Source organism: Drosophila pseudoobscura, chromosome X (assembly GCF_009870125.1).
Source record: "Drosophila pseudoobscura strain MV-25-SWS-2005 chromosome X, UCI_Dpse_MV25, whole genome shotgun sequence".
Taxonomy (NCBI): Eukaryota; Metazoa; Arthropoda; class Insecta; order Diptera; family Drosophilidae; genus Drosophila; species Drosophila pseudoobscura.
In genome coordinates, this window is record NC_046683.1 from 20,782,462 (window position 1) to 20,807,553 (window position 25,092).

Sequence of the window (25,092 nt, forward strand, 5' to 3'; positions counted from 1 at the left end):
ACGTATTTATCCATTTCTACCTCGAGGTCGGCAAGGAGTTCACGGCTGCCCTTTCCTAAGACACTAACGGATGCCCCAGTATCTAGGAGTCCAGCAATCCGATGTCCTCTTATCTGCACTTCGGCAAACACTCTGGGATCGCGTCCTGCTCCTCATCTGACTGCCTCGGCTACCTCTTTGCGAGTCTTTCGCCTTTCCTTATGTCTGGAACGGGCCTTTTGTAGTCTACGACTGACACCGCGCATCCTCTCCAACTGCCTGTCAATAAAGATCTGGTTTTGAATTTTCATGTATCTCCTCATCCTCTCTTCGGCCGATATAAACTTCAAACTATTTTTATATAATTTATTCGGGATATTATTCTTAATTTCTATATTAATTAGTGGACCATCGTTCATTTCTTCGCGGTCTTCTGTCCCGAGCGCTGATCTCCCGCTTTCATCATGCCCGCTCGTGAGTTTCCCGAGCAGTTAGGACACGTCGGAGCCCGTGGTCGAACTGGCCGCAATTCCAGCAACACAGACTGGGTTTGTTCGCCAGGTGAGTTTCTTTCACCATCACTGCTTCCTCTTCATCTGGAAACTCCGTTTCTGGCTCTATCTCCTCCACTCGCTTCCCGGCTGATTGGAATTTCGGTGCAGGACGGAACGTCGAACTCTGTTCGCGTCTGCGAAAGTGGTACTCCACTTCTAGGCACTCTTCCCTCAGCTGCTCCGCGTTCCGGACTGGTGAGTCTAGCTGCCAGCCTGCGCAACGCTAGCTACTCTAGATATGCAAGGCGCGTAGCCGCTCGAACTCGCCACCCATTACTCGGAACCGGGACACCAACTCGTCCTTCACATCCTCCCATACTTCCGGAGGCCGTTCTCGGACAAATTGCCAATACCACTCCGCCGCTTGTCCTTTGACGAGATGGCGGAAGTTGTCAAGGACCTCGTCCCACGACCGTCGGTTCTGCTTCCGGAGGAACTCGACCCTTAACACGAAGTCCTGCATCGTCATCTTATTTGGGTCTCCTTCTCCGTCGAAGTGGATCTCCCATTTGTCGACGTGTCCCCATCTCGCTCCTCTTCAATCATCTCTTCTTTCATATGGTGGCAGATCTGTTGGACCTCCACCGTCTCCTGATGTCTCCCGTCTCTGCCTTCCAGCACCTGGATCCAGGTCCACATCGCCTATTCCTCGGCGCCAGCTCTAGCTCAACCTCGCCGGCTTCCTTGGAGGCGACTGGGAATTCCATGCGTCATCGTCCTTGCACCTCTTGGGAATGGTCCCTGTGTTCGGCTTCCGCCTGAGGTGAGCTAGAGGCTGCTGATCGCCATTATTATTCTTGTTTTCCATCTGGTCGCTTTCCAATCTCAGGTCTTGGATCAATTCCATGTTCTGGCGCAGAGGCGCCATCACCTCTGTTATGGCCCCCATCAGCTCCGTAAAGCCGCGACGGATCTGCTCCTGCAGCGTCCTACTCAGGGTATCTGCCATGCTGCCTCTCCACGTCTCCTGTGCTTGAGCTATGGCGACATTTACTCCAGAGAGAATTTCGGAGGGCAGTGCGTTCGATTGGCCTGGCACATTCCAGCTGTCGTCTCCACGCCCCTCAGCGCCCTGTGTGTCACCCCCTTGCATCTGTCCTTGGAGGTTACCTGGTGGAGGAGTCCTGCGGGTCATTTTCTGCTTAGACCGCAAGTTGTACGCGCTCATCAACCTAGCCCTATATTTCACTACCTAGAACTATCCTATTTATCATTTTATTCAACACAATTATCTATTTTTCTTTCAGAACACTCGCATAAACACTACCTATAACGCCGACTCACAGATCTTCCGCACAAAAACGCTTAATACGGCATAAACAATAATAAGGGGCAAAGGAACCACAACTACTACTATGGCCAACTCCGCACCTGGTTTTCTACGTCTTTTCCTGACCAACGTCTAGAATTTTGCGAGCGCTGTTGACTGATCTTATCTTCTTTGGAAGATTAAGAGTCCCTGCAGTCGCTGTTTCCGCCGACTTCCCTACTGAATATTCGTTGCTGCTCCGGGTGCAACGCGTGGCCAACTTCTGTCCCCACGGGCCACTCAGAACAAAAATCTCATTGAGAATCTACCCTCCCGACTCCACCCAGCGGTAAGCAGGGGAAGCGCAAAACAGAAATCTTTCAGACCATATCCTAACTTCGGGTATTTTTTTGTTTTCTTCAGGTTCTCATTGTGCAAACCAGGCACCGGGCCGGTTGCTAACTGGCTTGCGGATTCCCCTCTGCCAGTGCCAAACCAAATACCCTCTTGAGATTTCCTGCTTTTCGTTGTCAGATAAGTGTTGAAACATCGAACACAAAAAAAAAAACCATTTACTTTGTGGATTTGTTTGCATCTTCAGATCCGTCAGCGCAGTGCTTCTGTGAGCCAACTCACCAATGGACCCCAGATTGCAGAATACCACTCGAGATCTATCTTCTCTGCTGGATATTTATAATTTCTTGGACGTCCGTATGATTCGCATCCGTACTCTCCCTCTTTGATGGTTGAGAAAGGACTGCGAGTCCACTTCCCTGTCTCTGATTGGGCGCCATTAAGTATTGTTACGAACCTTTGTTTCCTTTGGGGCAAGGACGGCTAACCAGTCATCCCAGGACTTGGTACTTCCCAAGCCCTCAGGTCACACAATATACCAACTAATTGGACATCTTGGACAAATTCAAACAACAAAAGTAACCGACAAAAAAAAACTGCGAACGGACTCTACTCGACAAACAATGCCACAGGAACTTCCCTCTACATAGTCGTGGACCAGGTCGAGGTGTCGACGTACCCACCTTACCTGAGATCCGAATCACTACGTTCTGGATCTCCCTGTCATGTGCAGCAGCCTTCTTCCAATCTCGTTGTTGTGGCTCCTCTTTCCCCCATTCGAAACAATTAGCAATTCATTTTCTGCCTTATAATTTTCACGTTGATTTCCTACTTTTACTATTTTGCTATCATTACTGAACTATGCCTGCCTATTCATACCCCTCTCATCTTATCAGCTATATAAATAAATAAATAGGAATAATTAATATATTAAATATAAATAAGTTACATATAAAGAAGAATATATATATAAATAGATATGGACGGACTTAAATTAGGGGATTAACAATTACATATAAATGGAGACGTCTAACAAAATAAATAATGGAGTAAATAAGTTAATTAATGATTTCTTCTCTCGCCCTAAAAGGGCGAGGGACCCGCACTACGTGGCCAGGATGGATCCGCGAGACCAGCAAAAGGCAAGCCAGGATGGCAGAGCTGTGCCCGTTACGGGATGAGATCGGAAGTCCTCTCTCATAACGATTACTCGCCCACCGTCTGACAGCAAGTACGACGCAATGAAGCGCCGGCTGCTCGAAACCTTCAACGAGTCAGAGGACTCAAAAATGAGACGGCTGCTCCGGGGCGAAGACATGACTGGGAAGAAGCCATCTGAAATCTTGCTTCACTTGCGTCGCTTAGCACCCGCTAGTGGATGCGAAGCCGTTATACGAAACCTCTTCTTCACCGAGTTTCCTTCGTCGATTCGTCCGCTCATTTCGGTTTGGAAGGAGAACGACATGGACAAGCTGGCAAAGATTGCCGGAAAGATGATCGAAAATAGGGCCATCGACTCCACGTGTCGACTCAACCCAATTCCGCGGAGAAAAGTCAGCAGAGCGTCGATGCGAAGGTTGATAAACTACAACACAACATTCCCAAAAAGCCCAAGGTTCCCCATGGCCCGAACGTAGATGATAATGGCAACAAGGCATCCCTGTGTTACTACCACAATACTTTTGGTGATCGCGCACGCAAGTGCCGTCCGGACTGCCGATATTATCAACAGTTAAGCTAAAGCTGCTACCGCTAACTCAGCTGGTAGGCGGTAGCATCTCAACGACCAGCGGCAAGGTATCTGTGAATCACGGCCACCGACTGCACATCCAAGATAAAAAACTAGTCGGATTTTGCGCATCGATTCCGGATCGGTGGTGTCAGTTATAACATGTGTAACGGTTGCGGTTGAACAATACCGATTCAAAATAGGTTATCGCTATGGTGCTCGGATATCGCATGCAATAACCTTGGGCCAATTATCGCTGCAGGGCATAGTATAGTTGGGGTGGGTGCAAGCAAGCTCGAGGTAGGGAAAAGCTGAGCTGAGCTGCCGTAAGTGCTGTGCAGCGCATCGCAACGGAGCTTTCGAAGCCGAGCTTTAAGATCGGTAAGCTCGTATTTAAGCAGTGCAAAAGCACCAGAACGTTCTCTTTCGAAAATTTGAATCTGTGCAGCCGGTGGCTATCTCCACTTCGGTAAAAAAAATATATAACTAAATCGACCACGTGTAATCCCAAAAGAAAAGAAAAGTAAGAAAATAAAACCCAAATAGGTGCCAGAAAGACAAACCGAAAAGAAATAAAACGGAACGGGGAAAGTCCCACACGGTGGGCGCGCCGCAAAACTCGGGCGAAAATTAATAACCGTGCGCCGAGAAAACTGGCAAGAAACTACCCTGGCGAAAAGTGCATATTTGCCTCGCCTCGCCAGCAAGTGTTGTTCTTGGTGCAAACCCGTGCGTCCCACAGCTCGGCCAGGAGAACCCAACACTCGTGTCTCCGTGGAAAAGTCCGGAAAAACCGGTATGTAAAAGTGCCCTGAACTGAAAATGTAGATTTTTTTTCTAAGCCCTCGTGGTTTTGGTTCTGTTTCGCCCATAGGGCCCTGGCCCCGAGCGGTAGCCACCCGGCTCTACCAAAGTTCTGCCCTCACCCACACCAAACTCCCACCCTTGACGGGAGTACTCTTCGGAGTCGACCTTGGTGTGGGGCCGAGATTTTTTTTCCCCCTTTTGGAGTCGTTGAAGCATCCACCTGCCCGGCGACATAACCTCCACCGGCCCTAACCCTTGCGCCATATCTAATGTACGCGCATAGAGGGCATCGAGGGCATAGAGATCACCCCACCCTATGCGCCGCTAACTCGCTGTCTGCGACGGCCTAGAAGACGCCGCCACGGATCCGGACCGAGATTTCGTAGCATAGTGTAGTTTTAATTGTAATTTTTTTTGTTCTTTTTAAGCACTTATATTCTTTAACTCTGAGGCACAGTCCTACCTCGCTAGGCGTGAATGTGCCAGTTCCCAAAACGGAATTTATTTTTGCGGGTTGGAGACCGAACGATTTAATCATAAAATAACAGACTACAAAAAAAAAACCTTTTTCATACCCCCCCCTATTTACCAATCCCCCTCCGATCTGGGCACACACTAACAGGGTCTCCACAGCTCCACAACGAAAGGCGTCTTTCAGCGAGGGACCACTGTATGCAAGCCGTAAGTGACCCAATTTCAATTTTCTCCTTTGCGCCTGTCTTCGTTCAAATCTAAAACGCATGCGCAGCGGCCAGCCGCTGCTGATAAGAGAGCGCAACACTTGCGTTCCACACGCTCGAAGCTTTTCGGTCTCTTCGGTGCCAATTCTGCTAAGCTTGCATTGCTCGCATTCCCTGCATTCTTTTAATGCATGGAGACGTAGCCAAGCAATACACTAACCAACATAGAAAAAAAATCTCCTCAACCCAGAAAAAAAAATTAAATAAATTTATAATGTTAAATTAAATTTCGTTTTGGCTCACCGTATAAAATCTCTATACAATTTTTTTTCTTAGGGATTAAGCCTCCTATTTTTTTTGATTCCATTCATTTTTTTCTTGAGTTGCCTGCTGATTGTAGTGCAAGACTTGTGTTATGTTAAGAAGTGAAACTTGGTTTGCTAGTTTTGATTGAAGCAACATGTCTATGATGAAGTACAACGAAATATATTGAATTTCACTAGCAATGAACATGGAGTAGACTTATAATTTCCTAGGGACAGGGTGACCTAATGGGGTAGGGTAAGAATATTAGGGATTTCCAGAACCTTCGCACCCCTGGAAATCATGGAAGGGTGGGTATAGAATCGTGTGGGTCGACTTCCATCGCAAGACCTTACGTCGCGAGAGTTTGGAACACGCCGACGAAAGCCCCTGGTACTTTCGGGTACGCCCTATGATTGTGCCATTTAATGTCCGTTATGCTCGGAAGAGGCATAGTGTTGTTTTCGGAGTTCGCTCCCTGTAGAGTCACGGGATACTAACATTTTAAAGTTTATGTAGTAGGAGTCGAGACGCGGTGAAACGAACCCCGCACAAACGTTCCAGCGTTTCATGGATCAGATTTTGAAAACGGCGGAATACGTGTTTTGCTACATTGATGACATTCTTATAATGTCCAACTCAATGGATGAACACAGACAACACGTGGATAATGTGTTGCAAATCTTAAAAGCGTATACACTTTGCATCAACGAGAAGAAGTGCTGTTTCGCACAACCTCAAGTGACATTCCTGAGTTACACAGTCAACGGCAACGGAATTAAGCCTCCAGAGGATCCAGTGAAGTCAAACGATTTGCGAAATAGGTCATTTTCTTGGTATAGTTAATTATTACCGCTGCTGCATACCACTCAACGAGTTGACAGCAACATGAAGAAAAACGACAAACGGCCAGTGCAGTGGACGACAAGCTCGATTAAAGCATTCGAAAAGTGCAAAAACAGTATAGCTAACGCCGCAACCCTTGCTCACCCCAGTCTTAAGGCAGAACTAAGTCTCACGTGTGACGTATCCGATACTGCTATTGGAGCTGTGCTTGAACAGAACACGAAAGAGAATTGAGATCCTCTCGATTTCTTCTCCAAAAAACTCAGTGCAACTGAAAGAAGTTACAGCACATACGATAGAGAGCTGTTGTCGATTTACGAGGCTATAAAGTACTTCAAGCACATGGAGGCTAGGATCTTTGTGATCAAAACTGATCACAAGCCACTGATATATGCCTTCAACCAGAAGCCAGAGAAAGCGTCGGAGAGACAACTGCGGCAGCTGGGGTTTATATCATAACACTCCACTGCAATCGTGCACTTGAGTGGCACTGACAACGTAGTTGCAGATACCCTCTTCATGTGTTTTCAAACGTACACGGACTGTCTCACCAAAGTGGCAGGTCAACTCTCAAACAAATCTCTCGGAAGTACGTTGGCCGTCAATGTGTAAGAACGTGATCGACGAATTGCCTTCCGTGCCAACGAGCCAAAATCCACAAGCACAACGCTTTGATTCCGGAAAAGATCACCGTCTCACATACATCTAGACATTGTTGTGATGCCCTTGGTTGACGGATACAGATATTGTCTGACAATGATTGACTATTTTTCCCGCTGGCCGGAGGCAGTGCCGTTGAAGGATATGACTGCAGAGACCATATGTGAATGACCTTATTGCTTATTGCTCGCGCTGGATATCGCGTTTCGGCTGCCCATTGACTATTACAACTGATCAAGGAACTCAATTCAAATCTGCACTCTTTAAGTCTCTAGCGAATATTCTGGGAAGAGAGCACATTCACACGACGCCAAACCACCCCCAGTCAAATGGCATGATCGAGCCTTGGCACTGGTCCATGAAAGCCTCCTTGATGTGCCAACCGAATGTATCATGGATCAAGCTGCTTTCAACCGTCATGCTGGGCCTCCGCACCTGCTTCAAGGAGGACATTAAGGCAACAGTAGCAGAGATGCTATATGGGTGTACGCTACGTCTTCCCAACGAATACTTTTCCGAAGTGGATGTGCCGTCTAAACCACTCGACTTTGCCAGCCAGTTCATGAGAAGAATGCAGGTGGTAAAGCCAACTCCAGCTTCGCATCATATCCCATTACGGACATATGAGAAGAAAAGAGAAAACTAAAAATTTGTAACTTTTCTAGGGGGAGTACTGTGGTACAACACTAATCTTCGTTCGCTGGTGTGGCAACACCGGTGACTATTATTAGCGGTCTGGCATCTTGATCTCTGACTTCGACGCTAAACAAAACTTGTGTTAGACTAAATGATAATAAATAAAGAACATTAATCAGAATGCAGGCGTACATTGGCCAACCCGCCAAAGCTTATCAAGGAGTGGCGCCACCTTCGCTCTTCGATTTCGTTATGAGAGAAGATTTCCCATCTCTTCCCATAACGGAGTCACGGAGCCAACTCAGAGAAAAGAGAGCCGGCAGCATCCCGAATCAGGCCATGCCCTTGAATCTAGTTCAAAGGCAGTAGAAGAGAACGATGGGGATCAGCGGCCCGGGAGAATTGCATGGAGCAGCTAAGTCAAGAGGGGATCCAGATTTTAAAAAAATCCGCAACTGAGGAGCATGCGAATGCGCGCTGGTTGACTGAAAAAGTGTCGTGAGGTTTCGTTTTTTTTTTTTTAATAGAGATCAGGATCAGGGAAACACCAGAACTTTTAGAGCTGACCAGCGGAATGTAAAGTATGTGGGATTTGGTAGGACTAAAGTATAACTACGGAAAATCCGGGGCCACAATTTTTAGGCAGCACCCAATCTGAAGGCAACGCAAGACTTGGTAGATGGTCAGCAACGTGCAATAGGCAGGATTGTAGGCGGTGAACATCATCTAGACAAGGAGAAAGCGTGGAGCAGAAAAGGTAGCTAGTGGTTCGCAAGTGCTGTACGGCGAAAACGGCAGCTGGTCAACGCAAAAAGTCTGCAGCAAGAAAACGACGAGAAAATTGACAAGGCAGTGCGTGCGTGGAAACGAGACGCAACAGTCAGTAACTGTAAAACAGGAATAGAGAGGAACGGCGTAATCAGCAGAGACGGCGATAAAGAGACCCAGTACCCAATCTGAAGGCAACGCAAGACTTGGTGGATGGTCAACAGCGTGCAATAGGCAAGATCGTTGGCGGTGAACATCATCTGGACAAGGAGAAAGGCGTGGAGCAAAGAAGGTAGCTAGAGGTTCGCATGTCCTAGACAGCGATAAAGGCGGCTGGTCACGACGAAAATTCTTGAGCTGGGTTGGTGTGATGACGACAAAAAATTCTGGAGCTGTGTTGGTGCGACGACAACGAACCAATTTTGGAATTGGTTGTTGTTGGTGAGTGCAAGCGAAATATTGCAAAGAAGCAGACAGACAAGAACGGCGGTAGCAGTGGTAATTAACATAGTGTTAAGTTTACATATTCAATAACATAACATAATAATTAAGATGATCTTAATTAAAATTGTACTAACGGATGATTTACCTGTGTATCAGCATCCTAGGCGCATGGCTTATAGAGAGCAGAACATAGTAGACGAGCAGGTCAACGGGTGGTTGGCACAAAAGATATTCAAGCCCAGTACATCAGAATATGCCTCTCCGATTGTATTAGTACCAACGAAGAATGGACAGAAACGTCTATGCTGCGATTATCGCAAGTTAAATGAGAAAATAGTGCGAGATAACTTTCCGATGGTACAGATGCAGGATGTTATTGAGAAATTGCAAGGAGCTTTGATTTTTACTACATAATATAAACTAACGGTTATTTCCACGTACCAGTTGAAGTTCAGTCAGTTCTTGGAGTATGTTATACAAAATGGTACCATAACACCCGGTAAGGAGAAAACACAGTGTGTAGCAAACTTTCCGATCCCAAAGGATAAAAAGGCTATACAACGATTCATTGGGCTGACTTCTTATTTTAGGAAATTCATTGAAGGATACGCAGTCATAGCCAGGCCATTGTCAGATTTGTTGAGAAAGGATTCTAAGTTCGAGTTCATGGAGTTGCAGCGATTAGCATTCGAGCAATTTAAAGCCGCTCTCACTAGAAAACCAGTTTTACAATTGTACAATCCAAAATTATCTACGGAGATACACACGGATGCTTCTAAGTTATGAAGATGGTCAGCTGCACCCAGTGATATATATGAGTAAGAAAACAAAGCCATGTGAGGAAAACTATCATTCATACGAACTTGAAGTTCTAGCAGTAATAGGAGCATTGACTAAATGGCGTGTGTATGTTCTCGGACTGAAATTTAAAATCATTACGTACTGTAACGCGTTTGCCGTGACGATGAAAAAGAAAGACGTTCCATTAAGAGTAGCTATGTGGGCAATGTATCTGCAGGACTACGACTACGAAATAGAACATCGTTCAGGTTCGAAGATGCGACACGTAGACGCTCTTAGTCGAGTTGCTTATTCAAAGATCTAAACCGAGAGTTAATAGTTGTTCCATCTCAAATGGCAACAGGATCTGGTAGAGAAATCTTACTTTATCCCTCCACTAAGAAATAAAGTATAAAGAGTGGTAGGCGGTTGCGTGCAGTGTATCTTAGTTAATACAAAAGCGGGCAGGCAAGAAGGGTACCTAACTCCCATTGACAAGGGTGATAAACCATCAAGTAGTTACCTATCACTTAGACCACGTCGTGCCGATGGAGATTACAAAGAAAAGATATAATCACATATTGATAGTTGTTGATGCATTTTCAAAATTCGTTTGGTTCTTATTTTGGTAACCCATTCAGAATTGCCCCTGATCGCAGCTTTCACATCGCACTTATTCAAAGAGTACTGTGACAAGCAGCAGATACAACATTTGTTAATAGCTACAGGCGTACCTAGAGGCAATGGACAGGTCGAGAGAATGCACAAAATATTTAAAGTTGAGCTTAGAAAATCCAGGAAATTGGTATAGGCACGTGGGTAGAGTGCAACAGATAATTAACAATGTCGAACCTAGGAGTACCAAAGTCGCCCCATTTAAACTCCTAACAGGACTAGACATGCGTATAACTGACATAGCTGAATTGAGAGAATTGGTACAGCAGTCTCTCATAGGTGAGCTAGACGAAGAGCGTGAGCGGTTAAGGAAAGAGGCTAGAAAATAAGCGATCCTTTGATAAAAAGAGAAAGGATGTAAAGCAGTACAAGCTCAATGACTTAGTTGCAATCAGGCGGACCCAATATGGTGTTGGATTGAAGTTGAGGGGAAAGTTTCTAGGGCCCTTAAGGTAGTCAAGATTCACAAGCCCGGCCGGTATGATGTACAAAGAGTGGGAGAAGGAGAAGGCCCTTTTAAAACATCTACGGTAGCCGAATTTATGAAGGAGTTCGGGGCGAACTCTATGTCAGGAGGGCCGAATGTGGGATTTGGTAGGAAGCCACAGAGAGCAACAGAGTAACAGAGCAAGTAACAAAGAGAGAGACTAGAAGCCGCCGTCGAACAAAGAGAGGAGAGAACACAGCCTCAACGATCGACGCCATTTTAATTCGGTGCCAAAGTCTCACTCAGCCACACGCAAATTACGAGCGCAATTATTTGTATTAATTTAAATATAACATAATAGCATTAGTTAACTTATTTACTCCTATACTTTTTTTTTGTTAGATGTCCCCATTTATAGGTAATTGTTAAAATCTAATTTTAAGTCCGTCCGTATTTATTTATATATTCTTCCTTATACACATGTACATGTACTCTATGTACAAATTTTAATTTTATTTCTTTCAATTTTTATTTTATTTTATTCGGTTTGAGATAGGCGTGGCGACGGCCGACGCGGTTGATTTCTCCCCCCGAACTACTTTACTGCTTACCAGTAAGTTCCCAGCACTCCCGACGCTCACTGCTCATTCTGCAACATTGTTGCGTACCCAAAACTCCGGTGTCGCTGGGCAACATCCCCTGTATAACGGCTGATCTTGTTTTTATATATTTTTTCGATCGATTGTGTTAACTTACATACATATTAGAGCCCTGCATGAATGCACAGTATTCCAAAAATTATCCCATCTTGCTTAACTGAATCGTGTGCTACTCGAACACTATCAATATTTCACACTGTCTACAAAAACACATTGACAACATTCTCATGTATGAGCTAGAGTCATGATTCAGTTGAACTGTCAAAAAAAGCCAGTGTGAGTGCGATTCCCAGCAAATGATTTAGATACACATCACAGAAAAAGCAGAAAGGCTACGCTGCTACTGTCATTCTACAAGCAAAGTCGATATTGTTGAACTGTGCACTGTGAACACTATGCACACTGTGCACACTCTGAGCATTGTGAACACTGTGTTAAAACCATATTTAATGTGAAAATATGTTGCTAAGAAAAATAATTTTGTTTAATTGGTTTTAGATTACATTTCATATTTTTTTTAATTTATATTTACAAACATAATTTTGTTAACCATGTCGTCGCTGCCTGATATGGAGCTTCGTTTTCCACAAATGAAGTTCCTGGCTAACGAGAACACTCTTTCGGAGGAAGCTGACGATGCTGGTGTTGCAAATATCTTGCAGCTTAATTTGTACAATGTTGGGAACTGGAATTGGTTTTCGTTCCACCAGTGCAAAACATTGAATTCGTCTATCATAGTTACTCGTATATTGGAGTACGCTACTATTTCTCTTGTCAAGACTTCTTCCTCTGACTGTCCTGAAAGCGGTTCGATAAAATCAGCTAGAAACTCTTCGAATTTATTTGAACAAGTCGCCGACAGGTCTAAGTTCTCTTTGTCATCAGTGAGAAACGATCGCTGGAGGGAATAAAAACAACGCAATTCTGTGGTACTTCGTTATGTACTTTAAAAGTACTGAGTCGATATGCATGCTCAAGGACCAGCTCAATTTTTGTTCAATATCCTTATCTGAATTAGCGTCTTTTATGAACTTTTGAAGAGCATGAATGCGGGGAATAACCCAGTGCATGGTCGGATATTTGTCCGCCTCCAGGAATTTCGAAATTTCCTCGATTTTAGAGAGTACATTTGTGACTGCGGTAATGTCGCTATAGTTCAACTTAGATGAGACGATTCATTTCGTTTTGTTCATTTAAAATTTGAACGACGTCATGCCAATTGTGCTCTATCGATTTCATTGTATACAAAATTGTATTCCATCTCGTCTGACATACACCCTTAAGACTCAACTCGAGTTTTAAGTTCTGTCCGGACCTCTTGAAATATTTAGCCAGTTTTGCGCATTTATATATATTTTTATATTACATATATGTATAACTACCCGTAAGAATAAGGTGCCTTTTGCGAGAGTTCCGCAAGATGCTCGCAAACGAGCTCGCAAGCGAGCTGGTGTACGAGCGATATGGTTTTGTGTCGCAAAACGCTCGCAAACGAGCTCGCAAGCGAGCTTTGGCTGTCGAGACATGAATACAAAGCCGAAGGAGAATTGCCGGACCGAAGGCACACGAAGGCTTGCTTTTTTTTTGGCTTTCGACCGGCAGCACAGTCGCAGCGCACTTTCCTATTGTAAAACTCCCGCTCGCGAGCTCGTTTGCGAGCGTTTTGCGACACAAGAAGTAGAGCTCATTTTTGGCTCGCTTGCGAGCTCGTTTGCGAGCGTTTTGCGACACAAAACCATATCGCTCGTACACAAGCTCGCTAGCGAGCTCGTTTGCGAGCATTTTGCGGAACTCTCGCAAAAGGCACGTTAGTTGGTTTGCTGGGAAGTATCCTATTTCTATCATACATATGCGGGTCCGAATGCGAGCGTTTTGTCGGGTTAAGTCTCGCATTTGACTCGTATGTGATATCATTTGTGAGCGTTTGGTTTGCTGGGTAGGCAGGCGTAGGTTGGTAAAGGTATTCATATGTAAAATTGTGAAGTTGGGATGAAAATTATAAGGAAAACAATGCATTGCTAGTTATTCCGAATGGGGGCTTGGGAAGCTTTTAAATTGTGCCATAGCTCTAGCTAGAGACTATAAAGTCTCTGAGCAATAGGCGCTCATTGGGACGGACAAACAGACTTGGGTAATGACTCGGCTATTAATGCTGATCAATATATGTATATACTTTCCAGGGTCAGAAACGCTTCCTTATAGATGATCCACACACATTCATTTTCACCACAAATCTAATATACCCCTAACCTCATTTTGAGAATCGTGTATAATCATACTACACGGTAACTACACATTTGCAACATAATGACAGGAAAAAGAGGGTATGGACAACAGGCAAAACGGCGCAGTAAAAAGAACGCATGCAAGGTCAAATCTACCCCTTCGCTTAATATACCTTGAAGTAAAGCGGCGATTTTGTCTTCAAGGTATATTTTCCTCACACGCATGAGGTTCGCACAAACCTTGCCAGTTGTCCATACCCACATTCTATAGGACTTTCAAAACTACGACTCATTGTTCATTGCCGAGGAGAGCACCAGTGTGACCGTATCACCCTCAGAAATACCGCAAAAATACCGATGAAAAAAACACCTTTATTTTTTTAATGAGTGACAGCTGTAATTTCGAGTACCCCCATGCAATATACGAATGTAATAACCGGATATATTTATGAACACTTACACATTACCTTTTCCTGAGCTCGTATATTTGAATATATCATTATTTTCGTTCAAATAAATTTTTTGTGATAAACCATCAAGTAGTTACCTATCACTTAGACCACGTCGTGCCGATGGAGATTACAAAGAAAAGATATAATCACATATTGATAGTTGTTGATGCATTTTCAAAATTCGTTTGGTTCTTATTTTGGTAACCCATTCAGAATTGTCCCTGATCGCAGCTTTCACATCGCACTTATTCAAAGAGTACTGTGACAAGCAGCAGATACAACATTTGTTAATAGCTACAGGCGTACCTAGAGGCAATGGACAGGTCGAGAGAATGCACAAAATATTTAAAGTTGAGCTTAGAAAATCCAGGAAATTGGTATAGGCACGTGGGTAGAGTGCAACAGATAATTAACAATGTCGAACCTAGGAGTACCAAAGTCGCCCCATTTAAACTCCTAACAGGACTAGACATGCGTATAACTGACATAGCTGAATTGAGAGAATTGGTACAGCAGTCTCTCATAGGTGAGCTAGACGAAGAGCGTGAGCGGTTAAGGAAAGAGGCTAGAAAATAAGCGATCCTTTGATAAAAAGAGAAAGGATGTAAAGCAGTACAAGCTCAATGACTTAGTTGCAATCAGGCGGACCCAATATGGTGTTGGATTGAAGTTGAGGGGAAAGTTTCTAGGGCCCTTAAGGTAGTCAAGATTCACAAGCCCGGCCGGTATGATGTACAAAGAGTGGGAGAAGGAGAAGGCCCTTTTAAAACATCTACGGTAGCCGAATTTATGAAGGAGTTCGGGGCGAACTCTATGTCAGGAGGGCCGAATGTGGGATTTGGTAGGAAGCCACAGAGAGCAACAGAGTAACAGAGCAAGTAACAAAGAGAGAGACTAGAAGCCGCCGTCGAACAAAGAGAGGAGAGAACACAGCCTCAACGATCGACGCCATTTTAATTCGGTGCCAAAGTCTCACTCAGCCACACGCAAATTACGAGCGCAATTATTTGTATTAATTTAAATATAACATAATAGCATTAGTTAACTTATTTACTCCTATACTTTTTTTTTGTTAGATGTCCCCATTTATAGGTAATTGTTAAAATCTAATTTTAAGTCCGTCCGTATTTATTTATATATTCTTCCTTATACACATGTACATGTACTCTATGTACAAATTTTAATTTTATTTCTTTCAATTTTTATTTTATTTTATTCGGTTTGAGATAGGCGTGGCGACGGCCGACGCGGTTGATTTCTCCCCCCGAACTACTTTACTGCTTACCAGTAAGTTCCCAGCACTCCCGACGCTCACTGCTCATTCTGCAACATTGTTGCGTACCCAAAACTCCGGTGTCGCTGGGCAACATCCCCTGTATAACGGCTGATCTTGTTTTTATATATTTTTTCGATCGATTGTGTTAACTTACATACATATTAGAGCCCTGCATGAATGCACAGTATTCCAAAAATTATCCCATCTTGCTTAACTGAATCGTGTGCTACTCGAACACTATCAATATTTCACACTGTCTACAAAAACACATTGACAACATTCTCATGTATGAGCTAGAGTCATGATTCAGTTGAACTGTCAAAAAAAGCCAGTGTGAGTGCGATTCCCAGCAAATGATTTAGATACACATCACAGAAAAAGCAGAAAGGCTACGCTGCTACTGTCATTCTACAAGCAAAGTCGATATTGTTGAACTGTGCACTGTGAACACTATGCACACTGTGCACACTCTGAGCATTGTGAACACTGTGTTAAAACCATATTTAATGTGAAAATATGTTGCTAAGAAAAATAATTTTGTTTAATTGGTTTTAGATTACATTTCATATTTTTTTTAATTTATATTTACAAACATAATTTTGTTAACCATGTCGTCGCTGCCTGATATGGAGCTTCGTTTTCCACAAATGAAGTTCCTGGCTAACGAGAACACTCTTTCGGAGGAAGCTGACGATGCTGGTGTTGCAAATATCTTGCAGCTTAATTTGTACAATGTTGGGAACTGGAATTGGTTTTCGTTCCACCAGTGCAAAACATTGAATTCGTCTATCATAGTTACTCGTATATTGGAGTACGCTACTATTTCTCTTGTCAAGACTTCTTCCTCTGACTGTCCTGAAAGCGGTTCGATAAAATCAGCTAGAAACTCTTCGAATTTATTTGAACAAGTCGCCGACAGGTCTAAGTTCTCTTTGTCATCAGTGAGAAACGATCGCTGGAGGGAATAAAAACAACGCAATTCTGTGGTACTTCGTTATGTACTTTAAAAGTACTGAGTCGATATGCATGCTCAAGGACCAGCTCAATTTTTGTTCAATATCCTTATCTGAATTAGCGTCTTTTATGAACTTTTGAAGAGCATGAATGCGGGGAATAACCCAGTGCATGGTCGGATATTTGTCCGCCTCCAGGAATTTCGAAATTTCCTCGATTTTAGAGAGTACATTTGTGACTGCGGTAATGTCGCTATAGTTCAACTTAGATGAGACGATTCATTTCGTTTTGTTCATTTAAAATTTGAACGACGTCATGCCAATTGTGCTCTATCGATTTCATTGTATACAAAATTGTATTCCATCTCGTCTGACATACACCCTTAAGACTCAACTCGAGTTTTAAGTTCTGTCCGCGCATTTATATATATTTTTATATTACATATATGTATAACTACCCGTAAGAATAAGGTGCCTTTTGCGAGAGTTCCGCAAGATGCTCGCAAACGAGCTCGCAAGCGAGCTGGTGTACGAGCGATATGGTTTTGTGTCGCAAAACGCTCGCAAACGAGCTCGCAAGCGAGCTTTGGCTGTCGAGACATGAATACAAAGCCGAAGGAGAATTGCCGGACCGAAGGCACACGAAGGCTTGCTTTTTTTTTGGCTTTCGACCGGCAGCACAGTCGCAGCGCACTTTCCTATTGTAAAACTCCCGCTCGCGAGCTCGTTTGCGAGCGTTTTGCGACACAAGAAGTAGAGCTCATTTTTGGCTCGCTTGCGAGCTCGTTTGCGAGCGTTTTGCGACACAAAACCATATCGCTCGTACACAAGCTCGCTAGCGAGCTCGTTTGCGAGCATTTTGCGGAACTCTCGCAAAAGGCACGTTAGTTGGTTTGCTGGGAAGTATCCTATTTCTATCATACATATGCGGGTCCGAATGCGAGCGTTTTGTCGGGTTAAGTCTCGCATTTGACTCGTATGTGATATCATTTGTGAGCGTTTGGTTTGCTGGGTAGGCAGGCGTAGGTTGGTAAAGGTATTCATATGTAAAATTGTGAAGTTGGGATGAAAATTATAAGGAAAACAATGCATTGCTAGTTATTCCGAATGGGGGCTTGGGAAGCTTTTAAATTGTGCCATAGCTCTAGCTAGAGACTATAAAGTCTCTGAGCAATAGGCGCTCATTGGGACGGACAAACAGACTTGGGTAATGACTCGGCTATTAATGCTGATCAATATATGTATATACTTTCCAGGGTCAGAAACGCTTCCTTATAGATGATCCACACACATTCATTTTCACCACAAATCTAATATACCCCTAACCTCATTTTGAGAATCGTGTATAATCATACTACACGGTAACTACACATTTGCAACATAATGACAGGAAAAAGAGGGTATGGACAACAGGCAAAACGGCGCAGTAAAAAGAACGCATGCAAGGTCAAATCTACCCCTTCGCTTAATATACCTTGAAGTAAAGCGGCGATTTTGTCTTCAAGGTATATTTTCCTCACACGCATGAGGTTCGCACAAACCTTGCCAGTTGTCCATACCCACATTCTATAGGACTTTCAAAACTACGACTCATTGTTCATTGCCGAGGAGAGCACCAGTGTGACCGTATCACCCTCAGAAATACCGCAAAAATACCGATGAAAAAAACACCTTTATTTTTTTAATGAGTGACAGCTGTAATTTCGAGTACCCCCATGCAATATACGAATGTAATAACCGGATATATTTATGAACACTTACACATTACCTTTTCCTGAGCTCGTATATTTGAATATATCATTATTTTCGTTCAAATAAATTTTTTGTATGCGTTTAACAAAGAAGAACCGACGTCGTTTACATAATATGTGTATCATTTATAAACAACATGGCCAAAATAATGATATATGTATATGGGCAATTATAATACTGCAATATTTCATATTTTGTGGCATAAATCAAATAAATAACAGCTTTTATTTTATATTCCTCGCCCAAGTGTATCGCTCCCACACCCGCCCTGGCCATGCTTTGTTTAGTTAGTTTCGATCAGATCAGTTCATCAATAAGCTGAAGACTCAAACAAAAACCAAAGTCAAGCTTTAGTTCTAGCGGGCATCAATACCATAACAACACACAAAGTTCGTCAGAATACATGTGCACCCATGCATTAAAATATTCTGGAAGCACAACAGAAAACATTTTATATGCTATATATTATATAAATATATTAAAAAGTCCAGCAGGGCAGGCACTTTTTTTTTTGTAAATTTTTGATTTAAAAAAAAGGGAAACATCGCTAGTCGCGAACATCGATGTTTCTACAGCCTCATTATAACAATTTAATTATAGTGTGACCGTCGGCTAAGCGGGATGAAAATTACACGCTTATTTCATATTTAATACTAGAAGTGTACAAGACCGGTAAAGCCCGTTTTTAAACATGCAATAAACATGTTTGGAATGTCTATATAATTAGCATTAAAAAATAAAATGGGTACCAGGTATAGAATTAATAAATTATAATATACATATAATCCGCTATATCATTGACTGCCCTATTGAAATTCAATTTGTCTTTATTATTTAATTGCTTAGACCGCTGGCGCTTTCTCGTTAGCTTCTCCCAATTGTTACTCTCTGTTTACACTATGGTTGAAATATTGAAAAAATTATGACTTGCGAAAAGTTAAAATATAGATAAAATGCTTAAAAAAAATACTTAACTAATTTGATCTTTCGACTAACCATATTACTAACCAAATAAGTAGATATGTATCGATTCAAAACAAAAACCAAACTCAAATAATAGTTATAGCGGCCAGCAATACAATAACACACACGCAAAGTACGTGAGAATGCGTTCGCATCCATACACTCAAATATGCTGGAGCAACAACAAAAACCAGAAATCAAACCAGCATCAGAACTTTGAAAACGAAAAAAGCATACAATCCCATCTTTTTGTGAAAACATATTGTGCGTGTTATACTAACAGATACAAAACATGGCTCTTCTGGCTGGTTCTACCTCCGCGAAGGTAGCCAGAGCCGAAGACCCTGGGACTCAGTTTTCCGAGTTCGATGTGCATTTCGAAGAGTTCGTTGCATGAACTGGCATATCTATATAATGCATGGCTAGTGACTCAACTATCGACAAGTAACTAATGTTAGTGGCCTATAAATGTAGATTGCACAAACATCGATATTTATAAAAACATCGATGACATTGACGTTACAATCGATGTTTCGCCAGCTCTGTTATTTTGCCGCCACAGCTGTATTTATTTTATTGTTTTTGTCATTTATTGCAATAGATGCAAAGCAAAGCTATTATAATAAATATTAATTAGTGCCTATTTAGTGAAAATGTCACTGTTTCCTGCCTATGGCGGATCGAAACCGCCTCCAGCCGTTAAAGAAACAACGACTGAAGGAACCACACAGGCAGCTACATTCTCAGACGGATATAAAGTCACAACGGAGGGCTGGAAAAACAACAAAAGTTTCGATCTGGAGAATCATGCGATAGCTGCTGAAAAAACCACATCGCCATTAGATACCTCCAGCGAGGATGAGGACACTTCGAGAGAGGGCAGCCCACAGCCGCCGGAACAGAAAGAAAGAATTCCCTTACGTCGTTTGGAGTTCGATGCCAGCGATGGCTTCTATGTGGACAAGCAGAACAATCCCAGTTACCTGACAATCAAGAGCCTGGCTCGTCTCTCCCGTCCCCGCTACAAATTAAAGCTTGGTCGGCTTTGGGATGCAAGTCAGAACTTTCATTGGATTGTACACCGCCGGAAGGTCGATTGGAAGAGCTGCCGCTATGGCAAAAATGTCGCGAAAGAGTGCAAAGTGTCGCCGGAGGAGATTGACGATTTGCAGGCGGAGCTTAATGAGTGCAGGGTGCTGGTTGCCAGGGAACCCCAGCAATTGGAGCACTGGATACGGCAGCACAAGCTCCTGGGCCGTAATCCGGATAGGGCCAATCGCCTGGCCGTCTCCGAGCAGCAGTTGCACTCGCTGAAACTAGCCCTCGAGCAGCATACATCTAACGAGGAGCTTCTCCAGCTGTACATCGAGACGGCCTCTGCCACCTATCCGGCCAGTCAGGTGAGTAGTGCCATGGAAACCAGCTGTAGAGTAATACTATTCCTTTTTTAGGTCGCTCTGTTAATTGAGCAATTGCTCGAACGAAATCCCTTCGAGTACACACTGTGGACGGCCCTGATCATGGCCACCCAGGGTACCATGGCCAGATGCAATGCTAATGATGTTTTGCGCATCTACGAAAACAGCATGCGACGCATGCACCTTGGCCATACGGATACCACCAAAAAGTTTGACACCCTCGACACAGACCCCATAATGCTCAAATTGTTTTACAACTGTGCACTCTTCCTGCGCCAGATGGGCCACAGCAACCGGATGTTCGCCATGCTGAAGATGGCTCTGGAAATGAATGTGATGGGGCTGGAGGTGGACTGCCTGGTTGCAGAGGCGGAACGCGAGAATACACTTATTGAGTTCGAGGAGGTGGTGCTGGAGTCTGGCATGCCGCTCCCGGAGATATGGACACGCGTAGAGCTGCTCCGTCAGGCGTACTGCTATCTGCCCTACCCTGCCCTGGGGGGTAACTCCGGAATAGATGAAGGGATCGATACGGAGCGCCTAGTGTTCAGCGCAGATGTCTGCTCCTATGTCTACCCGCTGAAGTCGCAAACCAATCGCCTGCATCTATATTTGCTGATCGTGCAGGTGACCAAGATTCCCGTCGTGCGCAGCCACTGTCTTGCTGATCGCTTGTGCACGCGGATCAAGCAGATTGGAGAGTCAGAAGCGATCGAGATGATGCTGGCCGTTCTGGCAGATCGTCACACATACACCTCTTCCGTCAAGCATACCGGTAACTTCTCGGTGGCCTTGCTCAACCTGGCTCGAGAAATGAGTGTAACGCCCAGCTTTATGCCGCACTTCTTAGGCAGCGACCTCTACGAGGATACCGTCTCCGGCCTGCTTCTCAAGTGTAGCGAGGCCTTTGCCCATGAGGAGAACTCACGTAGAATTTTTATTCTGCTGTGGTTCCGGTTCAAGCGGCTTCTCTTGGTCATTCGCAAACTCATGAAAAAGCTAACCGAAGCGTACCTGAAGGAGGTCCGACACCGCATCCGACAGCTGCTGCGCCTGGAGGAGAATCGTCACGTGGCCCGTTTCTTCACGGAGCTGGCCATGTTCGAGTTCGAGGCCCTGGACTGGAACAACGATCCGTCGCCAGCGTTTAACGTGTTCCAACACGTAGTCGACTGGCAAAGGAGCTCCAATGAGAGTCTCGACAATCCAGATCTCATGCACGTCTACGTCATCTACGCCGAGATGCTTATCTCGCGCAATGATCGTAAGAAAGCCCTCGAAATGCTCATATGCGTATGCCTGCAAAAGCATGCACCTATTGATCCGGAAGACAGTGCTGATAAGTCCGCGGCCCTTCAGAACAGCATGAATGTAATCCAGATGGAGCTTGAACTACTCATTGCCGCGCCCCCGAATATGGCTCTAGAGGAGTTCTTTTCGTCCAATAAGCTGCTGCTCGGGCTGCGCTGCCACTGCCTAACCCTGTGCTTGTTGAGCCGTGCCGACGAAGCTGATCAACTCCTTCACGGTCTTCTAAAGGACCAGTTCAGCCGAGAGAAAGCCCTGACCAGCGAGCGACATCGGTTCATGCGAGAGCAGCTGCTGGAGTTGTACATGGTAGTTCTGCAGGTTCCAAGCTCTATGGTGGGCAAAGACTCCACGGAGCCAACAACTGTAAGAAGCAGCAGGCAACTAGTGCAGTTGGTGGAGCAAGGATTGGAGGAGTTCCCGCGCAACATGGCCCTGCTCGGACGCTGGGCAAACTTTGACAAGCTGCCCTGGTACAAGCAGCGAGCCCGCTTTATACGCACCAAGGGCGGCATCTTGTCCGTTCTCCATCTGGTGTTGGCTGCACGTTGCCGCTATGTTCTTAGCTTGAAGCAATCTGAGGATGCTGCCGTGGGTCAGGAGGTGCCTCATCTTAATGTCGCCTTCGAGATAGCGGCACGGAATCGGGTGATTCACGTGTTCGAGACTTTTCTACCGACGAATGTGAATCGATCGGAGATCGAAGCCGAGCAGTACCAGATCCTCAGGCGGAACTCACTCTACTGGCGCTGCTACCTCCGCTGTCTTTCCGACAAGTACACCAGCTTTGATCGAAGCAAAGAGGTCCTCCTGACCGCCCTAGACGAGTGCCCATGGGACAAGGCCCTCTACATGGATGGGGCCATGTATGTTCCACAGGAGCTGGGACACCTGCAGGATGTAATGATCGAGAAGCAGCTGCGCATATACGCCATGATTGAGGAGCTGGACATTTTAAGAGACTCTTAGCATCAGTATTTTTTATTCCGCATAGAATAAACCATCTGTGTCCTAAGCATACTTAGTTTCAGTCCCTTTAGTGAGAAAAACTCTGATACACAAAATCTACATCTTTTTCATGAACATTGTCGTACCTACAATTTTATAATTTGTGAACAATTTTTCACAAGCAAGTGCTTGATATGATAGCACCAGGTACATAAATAGACGAGGAAAACGGGCATAATTCCCATTTATTAGGCAAGAACTGTCAAGTATTTTAATTGTACAACTCAATTCGAGACATACCAGGCAGCCAAAGGTAGTAGCTCGGGAAAGGCAGCCTAGCAAGTCAAAGCTGCAACACTCTACGAAGAAACCCATCCACAAGTTCAGCAGGCCAAGCGGACAAAAACTAAGCTAGCAAACAGGCGGGTATCACACGCCGACTTTGCTATGAAAAAGAAACCATATTACCCTTTGAGTCTGACGCCAAGGGTAAGCCAGCCGAGATTGATCCAGATTTTGCATTTTGCTGCATTTGACGAGGACCTCAAGACGGAGCTAAAGGCCGCGATGTCTGTGGTGTAGGGCGGCTATGAGTCCAACGAGAGGGACCTTGCCAAGGGCCTAAGGAATGCGGAGGTCGGGGAGGAGGAACGCTGGACCAGCCTTAGTTAGGCACTGCATTATTTCTGACAATAGCATGCCAAAATATTAATAGTTTTTAGGGGCAATGGACACGCCCAGTTGCTATCCTCGTGGAGTGCTTGTTTAGAGGATTTTCGCAAGTCAATTTCTCTATAAACTATATCATATAATTTGTTCAATCCAATACCTCTAAAATGATATAATGATGATAAAATGATACCTCTAACACAAAATGGAAAAATGTTCCATTTTTAGTCTAATACCTTGAGGTCGGATAGACTTGTTTGTCAGTAAAGCTATGTATAAGTAGCAGATCCCACAGGTAAGTTATCTTCCTTTTAATGGTAGATTATGGTACAGAATGGAAATATGTGTTTCTTTTTGTTCTGGTATTTTTTCTCGTCATCACACAAATTAAAAAACGGGGGGGAACGTTGTGAGTTGCTGCGGACACCGCAACTCTACAGTTATTCCCGATACTAAGTCAGTATGGCTCTCCTCCGTCAGACGCCGCTAGTATTAAACGACACGACAAAGATATTTTCGCCCTTTGTGGGGGCGGAAGTGGGCGGGGCAAAGTTTTGAAATATTCTTGTAGCAGCTCTTATAGTCTTTGAGCACTAGGCGCTGAAGGGTACGGACAGACAGACAGGGCTCAATCGACTCGGCTATTGATGCTGATCAAGAATATATATTTTTTTTATGGGGTCGGAAACGATTCCTTCTGGACGTTGCACACATCCATTTTCACCACAAATCTAATATACCCCAATACTCATTTTGAGTATCGGGTATAATAACTAAACCTAGAAACAAAAAAAATATTAATCAATTTTAAAACCTCAGGTCTATTGATATTGAGGTTGTTGTCTTCAAGAGTTTTGAGCATAAGATTAGTCCCGTTAGTCCATCCGCTGTCAATGAAGACGTAATTATGAATTCTTGAAAATACTATTTGATGCTTACCTTATTATCGTCGACACTCGCAAGTCTCAAAGTAAATGTTATTTGTCAGGAATGCAATCAAGGATAATTGGGTAGTATAGCGCATTTTCTATAATCTCAGCTGTTCTACCAAAACGTCGTTTGTCAGATGATTTATCAACTCCTCTTGAATCATTTTAACCACAATAACGGTCGTTTAATTATTTCTTCGATACTCTTCCTACATATGTGCTCACGCATGAAGTCGTCGATCTTTCCTATCAGCTCCACGAGGCGCAAGAAATTTCTGCTATTCTGCCCGCAATGTTTTCCCGATAAGCCCCGAAAATGCTAGATTGTGTTGGGCAAGCTACATGGTTACTTCAGGTGTTTTAAAACGCGCTTTTAATGATATATTTTTTCATTAAGCAACATTTGTTGTTTTACATCTATTTCCTGATTTAACTTCAATCGAAATTCACACTCCAACCATTTTAAATATGAAATGACATGCTCAGCAGATGTTTCGCACTCACGCAGGCGTTCAAGGACCTGTTTCGAATCTTAAAAACCAGTTGTTGTTAATGACGATGGTTTTCCGGTAAAAACAAAAGATTGCAGCAAAAACAAAAAACCTTGTCCTCACTTTTCAAGTAGGTAAGCCATCTTCTCCTCACTTTC

At 44.0% G+C, this 25,092-nt stretch overlaps 1 protein-coding gene across 1 annotated transcript; it reads left to right on the top strand.

Moving 5' to 3' along the window:
- Positions 1–19,670: 19,670 nt before the first annotated feature.
- LOC6898464 (uncharacterized) lies at positions 19,671–22,972 on the top strand. Its single transcript, XM_002138471.3, has 2 exons — positions 19,671–20,571; positions 20,623–22,972. The coding sequence occupies exons 1-2, from the start codon at positions 19,825–19,827 to the stop codon at positions 22,864–22,866; spliced, it is 2,991 nt and encodes a 996-aa protein (XP_002138507.2). The 5' UTR covers positions 19,671–19,824; the 3' UTR covers positions 22,867–22,972.
- The last annotated feature ends 2,120 nt before the right edge of the window (positions 22,973–25,092 follow it).

Excerpts from the sequence above, each read along its gene's own strand:
- LOC6898464 (XM_002138471.3), top strand. The coding sequence starts at position 19,825 with ATGTCACTGTTTCCTGCCTATGGCGGATCGAAACCGCCTCCAGCCGTT. Across the intron at positions 20,572-20,622 it reads CCACCTATCCGGCCAGTCAG|GTCGCTCTGTTAATTGAGCA; the intron begins GTGAGTAGTGCC and ends TTCCTTTTTTAG.